At 41.4% G+C, this 13,703-nt stretch overlaps 1 protein-coding gene across 1 annotated transcript; it reads right to left on the reverse strand.

The window, feature by feature from the left end:
* Window positions 1-1,149: 1,149 nt before the first annotated feature.
* FAM199X (family with sequence similarity 199, X-linked) lies at window positions 1,150-13,663 on the reverse strand. Its single transcript, XM_062006289.1, has 6 exons — window positions 13,385-13,663; window positions 10,373-10,592; window positions 8,833-8,982; window positions 7,663-7,824; window positions 6,345-6,605; window positions 1,150-5,568 (listed from the first exon to the last, which is right to left on the reverse strand). The coding sequence occupies exons 1-6, from the start codon at window positions 13,570-13,572 to the stop codon at window positions 5,398-5,400; spliced, it is 1,152 nt and encodes a 383-aa protein (XP_061862273.1). The 5' UTR covers window positions 13,573-13,663; the 3' UTR covers window positions 1,150-5,397.
* Between the last annotated feature and the right edge of the window lie 40 nt (window positions 13,664-13,703).

The following is a 13,703-nucleotide window of genomic DNA, read 5'->3' on the forward strand; positions in this document are numbered from 1 at the left end:
CTGTACAGGGAGCAAGTCCTTTCTACAAGCAAACATCACCACAGGTCAAGGTCCTTGGCAATATTTCCATTTGTTTTGCTGCAAAATACTCTGCACTGTGACTCACCTTCACGTGAAAACAGACAAAACCACTATGCAGGTTGCTGAAGGGAAGGCGAAGCACAAGAGTTTCTGCAGCTACATTCTGCAGCCTCCCAGTGGCAGACTCCACAACAATTCAAAGGTCTCTGACAGTTTGACAAGACTTTTTGCAATATTGCAGTGGTTTTGCCCTTTATCTGTCCCTCTCCATCCCTCAAGATCTACAGAAGCAGGCTGAGATGGTAACATCTGCTCAATTTTAACTCCTGTGTTTGATGAAAATCAACTTCCATAAGCGTCTGCCACGCCCTAGCTGGGATGAACAGGGCAGTTTTGACTGCCGAGATGCTGCAGGAGACTTTCTGTTATGCCTCCTGTTCTGTTTTTCAGGATTTTTCTCCTGGATTTCAAGGGAATTTTTTTTAATATCAATAATATCACAGTATCATAATTTCATAGTACTGCAAAAGACAAGTTTGGCTCAGGGACAACACAGAATACACAAGCTGGCAAGTGGCCCCACCACAGAGCCTACTCCAACGCTGGCAACTGCAAAGCCATTGCTGCTGCTTTGTCCTTGCTGGTGCATGTCTTGTCAAGCACCACTGCAACTTCTGGTATCCTCAAGCATAGCTGCTTCTGCTGCAGCAAGTGAGATCTAGACAGACACCTTCATGATGAACTGTAAGAGCATAGTAGGTTGTCAGCTTCTAAGGCCTGTTAGGGATTTTAAACATCACAGGGTTGGTGGTGGTCTGATGGCTCTGGGTACTAAGGGTGACAGCAGAAGATTCAAGGCTCCTGCTGACAACAAAAGTGATTAGACTTTCTTCACCCACAGCTATAGAGGTACAGAAATTTTTAAAACCCTCTGGCACAGATAACCAAACTAAAGGCAGACAACTTTCAGAACAGCATCTTGGGTTATACCACTAACAACAAGTAATTACAGTTCTGATCAGGTTCTGTGGATAACAAACCTCGCCACATAACAAGGAATGAACAGTGTGTGCAAGCCCTATATATGAACCCTCCTGCTCTGAAGAAGACAGCAAAGATATTAAACTATGTGATATGTCATCAATTTTAATTCCAACCTATATTTCAATATGCACATAACTATTTTCAAATACAATGAAAACTTGAAGCCAACAGTATCAGTCACCAGCATTGCATCTTTCTTTAAATCCTTCACAACTTCAGAAAAATCTCTATAAATACTGTGTAAAGTAGATACAGAATATACAGAGGACAGTTTTCTATACAAAAGTGCATTTTATCAATATCATTAGCAGAGAACCTGGGAAAAAAAAACCATTCAATTTAAGTAGTACCGTGTACTCTAATCCATACCCCATCTCTCCTCTACTAAAAACACCCAAGCCCCTTTCCCCTTGCTTTGGTTATAAACTATATTCAAGGCTTCAACATTACAATTTTTATTATAAATTGCAGAATTCCTTTGTAATTTGAAAATGGAGTAAAAGTTAGCCGGATGAAACAGGATGCAAGTATGCTTAATCAGAGTTAATACTCAAAATAGACAAGCTTTGAATACTGCTAGGATTTGCCCTTGGTAATTAAGAAACTATCCTTGCAACCCTATATGGCAAACTGCACAGCGAAGGGTCTCTTCTATGCCCGAGAACAGAGATCAGCAAGCTAAGAAACAGTAAACCAATCAATCTAACATTTGCCATGAAAATCTGGCTTTTAAGAACGAACTTGAAGAGCCCCCAAAACAGTCAGGTTTATTAATATTTATAGACCAATGCATCAACTGATTTCAGAGCTGAAAACAGCATTAGGATAAAAGAAATAGCTTCAGGCCATCCAGCATAGATGAACAGTAAATATTGCCATTTTTATACGTTTCTATATGCATTCTGATGTAAATGAATATGACTAAGTTCAAGCAGGTTTATTTTCCCCATAGAACTATCTCCATAGGTTTTCAACCACAATATGAAAACTAAAAGTTAAGCCCAGGAGAGTCTTGCCAAGACTTTTCTTGCTCTTCTTAGAAAGTCCTCCCCATACTGAGCATACTATAATAATTTTTAGTCAGTTTCCCAGATAAAGAAAAATAGATATTATCTTAACAGAGACAAAGGATAACATTAGATACACACACAGAAATTAGACAGGTTTGTCAGGCAGCTAGCTGTCTTCCTTCTATTTAAAATCATATTAGAAAAGAATGTTCTCTATTGTTTACAGTCCTATTGCAATCAGACTTTCAGTGCTCCTTCTAAGCCTTTTTAGAGGAAAAGTTACCATGGAAGCAAACCATTAATGTTATAGAGTATAAATTGATGACATTCATACTACAGTGGGCACAAAGCACTTGATACACAGCTTTGGTACCACAGAGCCTTTGAACTATGAACTTTTTCCTGCTTGTCTGTATTTTGCTTTTAAGCTCAACATTTCTCATCCATGAGTAAAAAGCAGAGATTTGATTCTTTTTTTCTTTAAAAAAAGCACTAATATGAATGCATGATTTTAGCAACCTGTTACTCTTCTTTATCTATCTGAACCTTTATCTATCTGTAGGTTATTTCCTGTAAAACAAAGGGGTGGCCACATTTGAATTAGCAAGACCAGGTTTAACTAAAATTCCAACTGTTTAACTAATGCCAGAGTTATCCAATATAAATTCACCATAGAATCATTTGGGTTGGAAAAGACCTTTAAGATCATCAAGTCCAACCATAAAAATAACACTACCAAGTCCTCCCAAAGCACCACGTCTGCATATCTTCAGAACACCTCCAGGGATGGTGACTCTACCACTTCCCTGGGAAACCATACAGCATATTGCAGGGAAAGACAAGAAGCTGACCAAAACACTTCCCCACTCCACAAAATGAGTGTGTCACTAGAAATAAGAAGGATGAAGACAGGGGAAAAACCCCAAACATGTAGGAATAAGTCTGGAACCCCACAGCTACTTCAGGCCCAATTCTCTGAGATGTGAAGTACTTGGCACAGACAACATTCAGGCAAACAAGATGCTATCCTGCGTTCTAACCAGAACATTGCATCCTGGGACGACGAGATTACAGAGCTACAAACTGTTAGCAGGAAACCCTTGGAAATCCACTCTTATTGTTTCAACTGTCACACAACTGACTGAAGTAGAGAGCTGGAGACAACGTGGCAACTCACCCCACCAGCTGCTGTAGCACCCACAACCTTTTCATCCAATGTAACAGGTGAGCAACCCATCTAATCACTTGGATTAATTTATACTTACATATTCACACTAAGATCAAGATGCAAATACTATCCTCCCTCATTTTACCATCTCTGGAAGCTGGTAGACAGGTGACTAAAAAGAACTGTACCTCATCAAAATGAGGGAGCCTTCTCTCAAAGCCAGAGGGATTTTAAACTCTGAAGAGCTGCTGAAACAGAATGAAGTGACACTTTTATGCTTCACCACGCTGAGATATTGCACCTTTCTTACAATCCATTTCAGAGGCTCAATTCTCTACAGTATTATGTGTACATTTCTCTCAGAAAAATAAAAACAAACCACATTTCAAAGTCACTGCAGAAAATAAAGGCGGCACTGAATTGTGACAGTGAAATGTTTCGTGATGGAATTCATCCGTTACAGCCATGGTAAGTTGCAAGAGCTCAACAACTGCACCCTGAAACTAGCTAAATCGATAGCAAATCATTTTTTCTTCCATCCAAGTTATTTAAAAGAAGCTCCAGATGTAAGCCAATCGCAATTCTCAGTAACTTGTATACTATTAAGAAGTTTTTGATATTGTTTCTAGGGAGGCATCAATCAGCTATAGATCTCTTATCAAAGCCTTCTCAGACATTTTACTGGTCAGTTTATTTTCAGGCTACAAGGAATGCCACTTCTAGCAGAAAAATACTTCAGGTGAAAGGCCTAATACAGCTGTGTAGGATGTGCTAAATGAATGTGAGTAGACCTAAAGTTAATTGTGGAATTCTGCAGGATTGGGCTATATCCTGCAATTATAGGCACCTGTGGCCACATTAAACCACCAAACACCTTAATTCACAAGACCAAAATGAAAGTAATGAAGCATCATGGAAAATTACCTGCTAAACTCAGAGCAAGAAAATACTTTTATATCCTTTTAAGTTTCATACTGAATTTTACAAGCATCATTTATATTTCAGATGTGTGTGGAAGGAGTTCTGGAACAAGTAGTTCCAAGAGAAAGACAAAAAGTCACCACCCAGATTGTGAGAATTAGGAAAAGGGTTAAAACTACTTTTACCTCCCTATCTGAAAGCCACAGTTTCACCTCATTTTCTTAGCAAGAGCAATTTCAGAAGCAGCTAGGAGAAATTTGAAACATCTAATGGTGTAACAACCCATACAGGAGACACATCCTCAGCTAAACATACAATTAAAAAGCACAGCTGCATTAATTAAGTTCTCCTGCCAACAATGTGAATCTCTTTAGATATGATACTTCTGGGGAAAAAAGCCACAAATGTTGTGTGCCATTTGCTTGCACTTCTATTTCCAGTAGCATTTTTAACTGTTGTAATTAGCATCCTAGACAAGTTAATTGCAGATTAGTGTCCTTTCAATGCATAAAGATGCTTTCATTTGAATGTTTCCATAGCAGTACCAGAGATGTAGTGGTTAACCATTAGTAGCAATCATACTATAAGACACTGAGCAGCAAAATAACTTCCTGAAGACTAAGCTCACAAGCTGTCTGCCTTAATTCTAATTGCTTTCTGAAGAACTACATTATTAGGCATGATTTGTGTTATATTCCCTGCATTAGAAGTCCTGCTTCTCGTTTTGTGTACTTTTAAATTGCAACTTTTACAAAAGGATTCATCACAAGAAAGACTGAAGAAAGCCCCATGGAACTAAAAGCATTTTGTCCTCATGCTAAATAATCTTCCTAATAATGGGAAAAGAAGACAGAACAAGCCAAGTGCAATATTAACTCTAAGCTGGGAAAAAAAGCCAAAAAGATGAAGCATGGTACTGCATGCTCAGTGTCATCCAAAAGCACCCTTGGACTTATGTCTTTAAAGTCAGTCAGTATATTAGCCAAGTTCAAATTTTCTCAAAAATGTACCTATTCAGCAGCTTTTCAGGAGAAAGTTAAGTGTCTGATGTCTTTGTTGCAAAACTCATCTCAAAATGCCGAAGTTCCTCGATCCTTAGACCTTCTCACCAAAATCACACTGGAGATCTGGCTTCTATTGTTAACACTAATCAGAATTTGGTCAAGAAATATATGTAAACAATAAGGATAATACATTTAAGGCTTAGAAAGAACACTGATAAGTTCACCCCCGTCACATTAAAACATCCACATCTCCTTCATGGTCCTCCTCAGTCACTTTTAAAGAGAGCACTTCTTCGTTAAGAAATAATCCACTCAGTCTTTCCTTACGAGCTTGTCTCTGTTCTTTCAGCTGTCTCTTGCGTAAGGCCTTTTGCTGTAGTTTCCGTTGCTTGGAACGTTTCTGTCAAAATACAGAAGACACAAAAAGTAAGATTTTGTCTGTGGATTAAAAACCACCTTTAAAGATGGAACTTAAACTCAAAATAGCATCTGCTCTGAAAAATAACTGAAATGAATTCTTGGCTGTAGTGCAAACATTCCTCTAAAATGTTATCTAATATTAAAACATCAAGAGGCTGCATAGCTGAGTGTTTGATCAGAAGAATCTTTACAGCAGGGGATATGTTACAGTCTTAGAATAACAACCTGAGATGTTATTATTGTAGAGAGCAAGCAGGAACTGCACTCCTCCTCCCCTATTGAAACTGGAATTATGGAGACAGGACAAGTGCTGCAGTACTACTGTAACTGAACCACACTTCAGTAGGTCACCCCTCACCAAGGGATCTCATCACACATGTCAGAAGGATGAACTGAAGAAGATTCCAAAAGCCTGATGAAACTTCTATTTGGGGGAAAAAACCCACAAGCAAGACAGTCTTTACCAGTTATGCCTGGATTAGACTGATCAATCTTGAATCTTTCAACTGTGTGCTCTTTGAAAGAACTAAGTCAGGTGCCTAAGCCCTCACTGAACTCCCCCACACACACACACCTTATTCTAAAGGTCTACTACATACAAATGCGAGGCTTTCACTCAGAAGTGATGGGAAGAGCCCAAGTTTACATTCCTTAGGGTCATGTCAGAGGAAACAGCCAGCAATGGTTTAGCCAGGTAACTTCAGCAGATCACAAGTCCCCCAGCTTAGTACACATGTACATCATCAGAAACTTTACTTTCGAATCCCGGATTCTCTCTGCAGCACTTGTGGACAAATTGCTGTCGCTGTGCGCTCGACTCATGTTGGCACTCGAGTTGGAGGCAGAGTTGGCAGCACTGGAGCCACTGCTGCTCGCTGAGCTAACCATGCTGGCGCTGCTGCTGCTGCCGCTGGCGCCGCTCACACCGCTGCTGCTCGCACAGCTGTAGCTACTCCTCTTCCAGCTTTCCCTGGCAGAGCGCTGGCGAGGTCCGTGTTCCTTGATATAGTTTCTCACCTTAAGAACAGAGGTGGTAGAATTACTAAAGCCTGATAAATACTGTACTGAGGTAGGTCTTTTCATAGAAAAAGCACTAATTGCCCATTAAAAATGATCAAGTTATCGGATCAGTTCAGTTATGTCTTCAAGCATTTTGCTGTGGCTGCTTAAATACCAAGCCATCAAAATAAGAACTAAGTTAACATAAAATCCATTATGGAAGGAAGAAGACTAAGTTTGGGGTTTTTTTTCCACTTCTCCTGCCCCCTATGTTTTTTCCTGTGTAAAAATAAGTTCTTTTGATGGGAATATCAGTCGAGTTCAAACTAACTCAGTTTTTTTACACATTGTATCAAACCCCTTTGTTTTGCTTGGTGTAACAAAAATGGGTATAAGGAAAGCAGTGATTTTCTACTTTAAGAAGATACTTTAAAAATGTTTGAAATGTGCAAGTCCATAAAAGCAGTGAATGTTTTCCACTTTCAATCTTTCCCTTTATTGTAATCACAAACATAGTGCAGCTTGTTTGGGTAGTGCATCTTTTCCCAGCACCGCATCACAATAGCACAGAGACAGTAGCATACATTGCCTACCACCTCAACCAAGTACCCTCTGCTTTGTTACACTTCCTGTTTTGTATTATCTTTAAAACACATTTTTCTACTTCACTTTTTACATGAAATACATGGTCTTCCCCAACAAACTCCAATCCTTTGGAGTTCTACGTGGGAGTTTATATCCAGAGAGCAAAATGAAGACTTCCAATCACTTGATAGTTATGAAGTGGAATACGCTTGGTCATAAGCAGTACTTGGCCCACAGCATAACTCATTACACACTCTATCTTAGGCTTCACATATATTGAGAATATATAACCACAGCCTTTCAGACAAAGGTTTAATACATTCAATATGCTTTTGAACACTTATTTTGCCCTCACTGACAATATTGTGCTCCAATGTATCTCTCTCTATATAGTCATTATGCACAAAAAATGATCACAACTCCACGAGAGATTTTCCAAGAATATCAGATGCTGAAAACCCCAAAGACAAATGTACAAACCTTAACTCACCTGTTTCAGTTTTTCATCTGTGAGACAGTTCAATTCAATAATGAATTCACTATCTGTAGGTGAGATTTGAGCAGTAGGATCGATAATTTTAATAATATCAAGTTGCTCTCGAAGGCCCATCTCTGTACTGACTTTGCGACTCAAATATTCAATGTATTCAACCTAGGACCCAATGAAAGGCAGGTTATTTTAAAGTGCTATAGGTTCTAAATGAGTGACAGAAAAAAAAGAAGTACCAATAAAACAAAAGGTGCTCAAATATCACATTTAACAGAATCACAGAATGGTAGGGGTTGAAAGGGACCTCTAAACATCATCCAGTCCAGCACCCTGCCAAAGCATGTCCACCTAGATCAGGTCACACAGGAACACATCCAGGTAGGTTTTGAAAACCTCCAGAGAAGGAGTCTCCACACCCTCCCTGGGCAGCCTGTGCCAGGGCTCCCTCACCTGAACAGGAAAGTTTTTCCTTAAGTTTAAGTGGAACTTTTTGTGTCCCAGCTATTGTCCACTACCCCTAGTCCTACCAATGGACACTACAGAAAAAAGTGTTGGTCCATTCTCTTGACATCCACCTTTTAAATACTTGTGAGCATTAATGAGGTCCCTTCTCAGTCTCCTCCAGGCTGAACAGCTTCAGATTTTGCAGCCTTTCCTCATAAATAAGATGTTCCAGACCCCTGATTATCTTGGTAGCCCTCCACTGGACTCTCCCCAGAACTTCTCTGTCCCTCTTGAGCTGGGGAGCCTATCACTGGACACAGGACTCCAGATGAGGCCTCACCAGGGCAGAGTAGAGGGGGGAGCAGAATCTCCCTCGACCTGCTGGCCACACTCTTCTCGATGCCCCCCAGGATGCCACTGGCCTTCTTGGCCTCACGGGCACATTTCTGGCTCATGGTTAGTTTATTATCAATCCGGACTCCCAGGTCTCTCGATTTTCTATGTTTCTAGCCTCATGTAGTATCCTCAAAAACTCAGGGTGAAAACATGAGTACACATTAAACCATCTACTACAGACACAAAAGACAAGATTTAGTTTCAGGAATCAAGTAGTACTGCACAGATCTGCATTTACACTTACAGCAATCAGTGTGTCTCAAGCTGCAGCACTACTTGAAAGTTGGTCTGTATATTGCAGTTCTCACATAGGAAAAGAGTCAGTTTTACCTGTTCATCATTTGTCATTGCACTCCATGGAAGTTCATCGAGATTCCTATGCTTGTTTTTCTTTTTTGGAAGCAGACAGGGAGAGCTGGGAATACTAGGTATAACATCAGAAAGTACGTCACTCCCACTTGTAATGTCGCTGCCAGGCAACTTGTAATATGCAAGAGAAAGAACAAAGCCTTAGAAAACAGTACGCAGATCTAAAATCATTCTAATGCTATTAACAATTCAAAATGTCCCATCAAATCAGCAAAGCATTGCTTATCTGTTAAGGAGTTGTTAGAGTACATAGTTACTCATAACCCTGCAGTAGTACTTTAAACCTTCCACCAGCCAGCAAGGGCAGCAAACTCAAGTCACATTATTTGTCATTCCACTTTTTAAAAAACAGCATTTAAGAAAGTAACAGAATGATGTGCATTTCAACTATTTCCCTTCTTCATCAGTGTAAACTGTCCATGATAATCCAAATCAAAACCTAAACCTCTGACTTTAAAGCCTGGATCTAGTTTAAGGAAGGTCGTTTCAAAGCAGGTTTGCAACTTATAACTACACAAAACAATTCAATTAAAAATCACTGTCATTTTCCTGAACTTAACTGACATGTAATTTCTGAATGCACTTGCAGTTAAAATACATGAAGATAGCTGAAGCATGACAGATGAATTACTCAAGCTCAGACTTTGTCAGATAACACCACTGTTATAAAAGAAAGCCTTTCCAAAATTCTGTAAGTCCAATCAAACGTCTCTAAATAAATGCTTGTTGTAAAAAACAGTGCTTTCAGACCTTACAGTGCACTTAGGAGATTCTGTACATGATTTGACTAAGGTTTAGGACAAAATGTAAAAGTATTCCTCGGTAAATGCTGAAGCACCACGTTTCCTGTTTCAAAGTTAAGCATGTGTTCACAGTTGATTTAAGTCTATAAGAAGTCTGTAATATAGAAAAAGATTTGCATATCACAGTAAAGACATTGATGAACAAAGAAGACTACCACAAACTGGAGATTCCCGACCAGGACTGCACTCAATACAGATGAGGAAAAGGCAGTAAATGACTCACCTTCACACTTTTTCCCATCCTGGTGAAACAAAGTGAACTCTATACTTTTACTGGCATAGGAAAAGAACAAGTGGAAAGAGGCCATAGTAAAAGCTTCTACACTTTATCTAAGTGCCAGCTCTATTCCAAAGATTTAATATGACCAAATGACTGGAAGCAGATGTCTGTAACTAGATTTCACTATATTCTCCCTCGGTACAAAGGATGTAAGCTCGTGGGTACGAGACATGTTGGACGCTAACACCAAACTACCATAATACATAAGCATCCCTCTGTGAAGAGCTGACCTTTGTCCTCTCCTCCAGATTAAAAACACTGGAATAAAATGGAACTTTTTCTTTATCCCTGGAGATTCAGATACCTGCTCTCAGTTTCATTTCTTACCAAGAAACAAATGCCGGGGACTTTTCAATGACAGCTAAACCCAGCATTTAACAGTTCATATAGTTTCACAATTACAGTGGAACTAGTTTACCTGCCACTCAAACTCGCTGTCTGACCAATCCCAGTATGTGCTGATCGAAGAAGAAACATCACTGCAGACACTGCCCTCGGGGAACAAATCAAAAGAGGTGAATTCCTGGTCATCCAACAGAGAGTAGCAGTCATCCTGATCACCAACTGAAACCGAGGAGAACAGCTCCTCACTGCACTCTGAGCTGGCCACACTGGTTCCACAAGACGTCAAGTTCCACCTGGAAAACAGGACAAAACAAATCAAAAGCAGCAAACATTGGCATCACTTGTCCTGAAAATTCTTTTAAACCTCATAGAACTACCTCCACTTTGCTTCTCAGTAACATTATATAGTGATTTCATTGAAATAAGCCGTAATTATAGAATTGCAGTATTGTATTTAGAAATATTTATAAAGGTCTATAAACAACAGCAAACGGAATTCAGTGACAAAAATCCATATAACAGTTAGCATAATTACACCTTTGTCTTCACATATTATCAGTTTTCCACCCCAGAGCCACGATCCCTGTAGTGTGGAGGTAGTCTTTTTGTCGCTTTCTAAAATACACTGAATTTAAAATATCACTTCCCATATGTTGGGATACTGAAACTTCTGTGTAAATTGAGATAAGCAAAACTAAGAAGTAAATCAATTGGACTTCAGGACAAAGAGGAGTCAACAAGAAGTTCTAGGTTGGTTGATAATCCCACACAAAATTAAGTCTTAAGAAAGAAACACATTATGGATACACCCAAGGCTCCACTATTCACCAGTTTCAACTCTCAATGCCAAAACTATTGGACACCCTGTTGGAACGAGACAGTGCAAGCTGGGGAAATGTCCTGTGTGAAAAGGCTACCATGTCAAAACTTCACATTTTACCCCTCATCACTTCATTTTAAAAGGTAGTTAATACTGTTGCTAAAGGAAAGCAAGCGAGGACTCAAACTTCCCAGAACAGGGGTTTTGACTTGACTCTAATGAGAGTAAGCCAGAATGTAACAAGCTCACGAAACCAGTCTCCATCTCGGATTTATTTTACATATTGGTGAAAAGTAGGTCGAGACTACTGTGAGTCAGCACAGCACTCCAATATGGCCAAAACAATTTGAAAAGGGCTTCTAAAACTCCCCACACAAACCCATGTAATCAAGTCCTGTTCCACCAGCCCACTCTCTTCAGCCTGGCTAACCAGAAAAATATTCCTCTCTCCATCTGCAAAAGCTGAGCAACGCCATCACCCAGAAAGGCTGCTCCTTATCAGCATTATTTAAGCTGCATACAGGATGGCTAAACAAGTTTGTGATGGACACACTCACATATCTATTTAGCCAGCAGTGAATTTATGCAACGTTAAAGACATTTCAAAGACTTTTCTTTTAGCAGACTAAGGAAGTCTTGCCCACCCTCCCTTTTGGCATCACATGTGTAATAGTACAGATTTCCGTAGGCAAGGCAGTCAATGGGTACAGAGTAGAATACGAGCGTGTGCCAGTTTGCCTGGAAACCTGACTACAGCTTCAGTACTCATGAAATATCGATGAAAGGAACGGTTAGAGTGGACAAAGTTCTCAGACCCATCAAAACCCAGGATGGCGTCCAGGGGCTCTACCAGCAACCAGCTAGGCAGGTAAGTAGTATCACAACAGGTACAGCCACTCAGCCCTCGCCTTCCCATACTTAGGGAGGCTGTTGTACTTACTGGGGTGAACTGGAATAAGAACAAGTGGGAACTAAAGTTACTCATAAGTTGTAAAAACAAAAAGCTTTATGTGAACACCACACCATGCAAGTCAGGGCATGCCTTTGACCAAAGCAGTGAAATACCCACTCGAGATACCTGGGTTAGTAAAATCAGCAAGCCTGAATAACACACTCAGGAAGTAAAAAGCAATATAAAGAGAAATGTTAAAAATTAATTAAATGCAAGTTTGGGGAATATCACACACTTATGTTACAGATGTGCTACGAACACGTCCTACCATTAATGTCACAGCTAGGAATCGGAATGTAAAAACTAGATAATGCAGGTTTATCGTATTTGATCAAGGCTCTTCACACTGAATCACTTCAGAATCTATAATGAAGGGCTTGCCCTCATGAATGATGGTTTTAAAGTGTAATTTCCATAATTTCATACTAATTGGATTAAAAGATCACCTCATTATTCACTCTTCATTATCGTGCAGTAGAAACACTAATAACCAGTAAAAGAATCTTGCAACTCTGGAACAGGAACTAAGCACATATATTCAAGACTGAAATCTCACAAACTGTCTCAAAAAAAAAAAAAGAAAGCTGCTGCTATACCCAAGTTTAACACTATACATAAACAGCAGCAGAATAAGACTCTTAGGTAAGTAGGACTCTGGGTTTGATTTTACAAGCAGAACTGGAATTTCTCTGCAGAGCTGCATTTACATTTTTTAGAATAGACTTATACTACAAATTACAGACAGAATAATTTGCTCTTAATTAGTAGCATGAGATAGCAATGCTTCTACAGGAGTCAGTGCAGTCACCAAGCTGCCTGACTCATTCTGAACCTCTGCAGGCTTGTCCACGCAGGGCCCGCTTTAATTACTACAAGCGCACCATGCTCTGGCCACCCATCCTACAGCGCTCAGCACTCAAAACTGCCTCTTAAGAAGTCCGGAAAGAAACAAGCACATCGGAAAAAACCGACCAAGCTCACGCTAACTCTATCGATATTAGCCAAAACCAGTTTAGGCTCACCCGCAGCGCTGTCAAAGGGATGTGTAACCCAAGCCTGGGCGAGCCGGGGGCCACCTGCAACAACCTCAGTCGGCGCCAGCCAGGGCAGCGGGGGAAGGCAGCGGGGAATGAAGACAGTGTGGCTCTCCTGCACCGGCAGCTCCGATCCCGCCGCCGCCGCCTCAGGGGCAGCCCCCGGCCCGTCCCCCGCCGGCCGCCTCAGCCCCGCGCCGCCCGCCTGCCCCGGCCTTCCCCCAGCAACGCCGCGGCCCAGCCGCCTGGGCAGCGGCCAGGGCTGCCCCGCGGACGGACCTGTTGGAGTGGAAGCGGTGCAGCGGGTCGGTGCGGTGGCAGGACGAGAGCTGGCAGCCGAAGTCGCTGACGTCCAGGCAGCCCTCCTCGCTCAGGCTCAAGCTGCCGCCACGCGGCGGGTGCTGGTGCGAGAGCAGCGGGCACGGCTCCTCCGGGGCCAGGAACTTTTCATACGGCTCCTCGGTCATGGTGGCGGGAGCGGCTGAGGCGCGGCCCGGCGGCGAGCGCCTCACGCACGCAGCAGCCGCGGCGCCAGCGCCGCCATCAGCCGCCGGTGCCGGGATGCGCGCCCCGGCCTGACGCCCAGCTTCTTCCGGCC

This window comes from Colius striatus, chromosome 13 (genome assembly GCF_028858725.1).
Source record: "Colius striatus isolate bColStr4 chromosome 13, bColStr4.1.hap1, whole genome shotgun sequence".
Lineage (NCBI taxonomy): Eukaryota > Metazoa > Chordata > Aves > Coliiformes > Coliidae > Colius > Colius striatus.

Excerpts from the sequence above, each read along its gene's own strand:
- FAM199X (XM_062006289.1), bottom strand. The coding sequence starts at position 13,572 with ATGACCGAGGAGCCGTATGAAAAGTTCCTGGCCCCGGAGGAGCCGTGC. Across the intron at positions 10,593-13,384 it reads CACCGCTTCCACTCCAACAG|GTGGAACTTGACGTCTTGTG; the intron begins GTCCGTCCGCGG and ends CCTGTTTTCCAG. Across the intron at positions 8,983-10,372 it reads ACAGCGAGTTTGAGTGGCAG|TTGCCTGGCAGCGACATTAC; the intron begins GTAAACTAGTTC and ends GCATATTACAAG.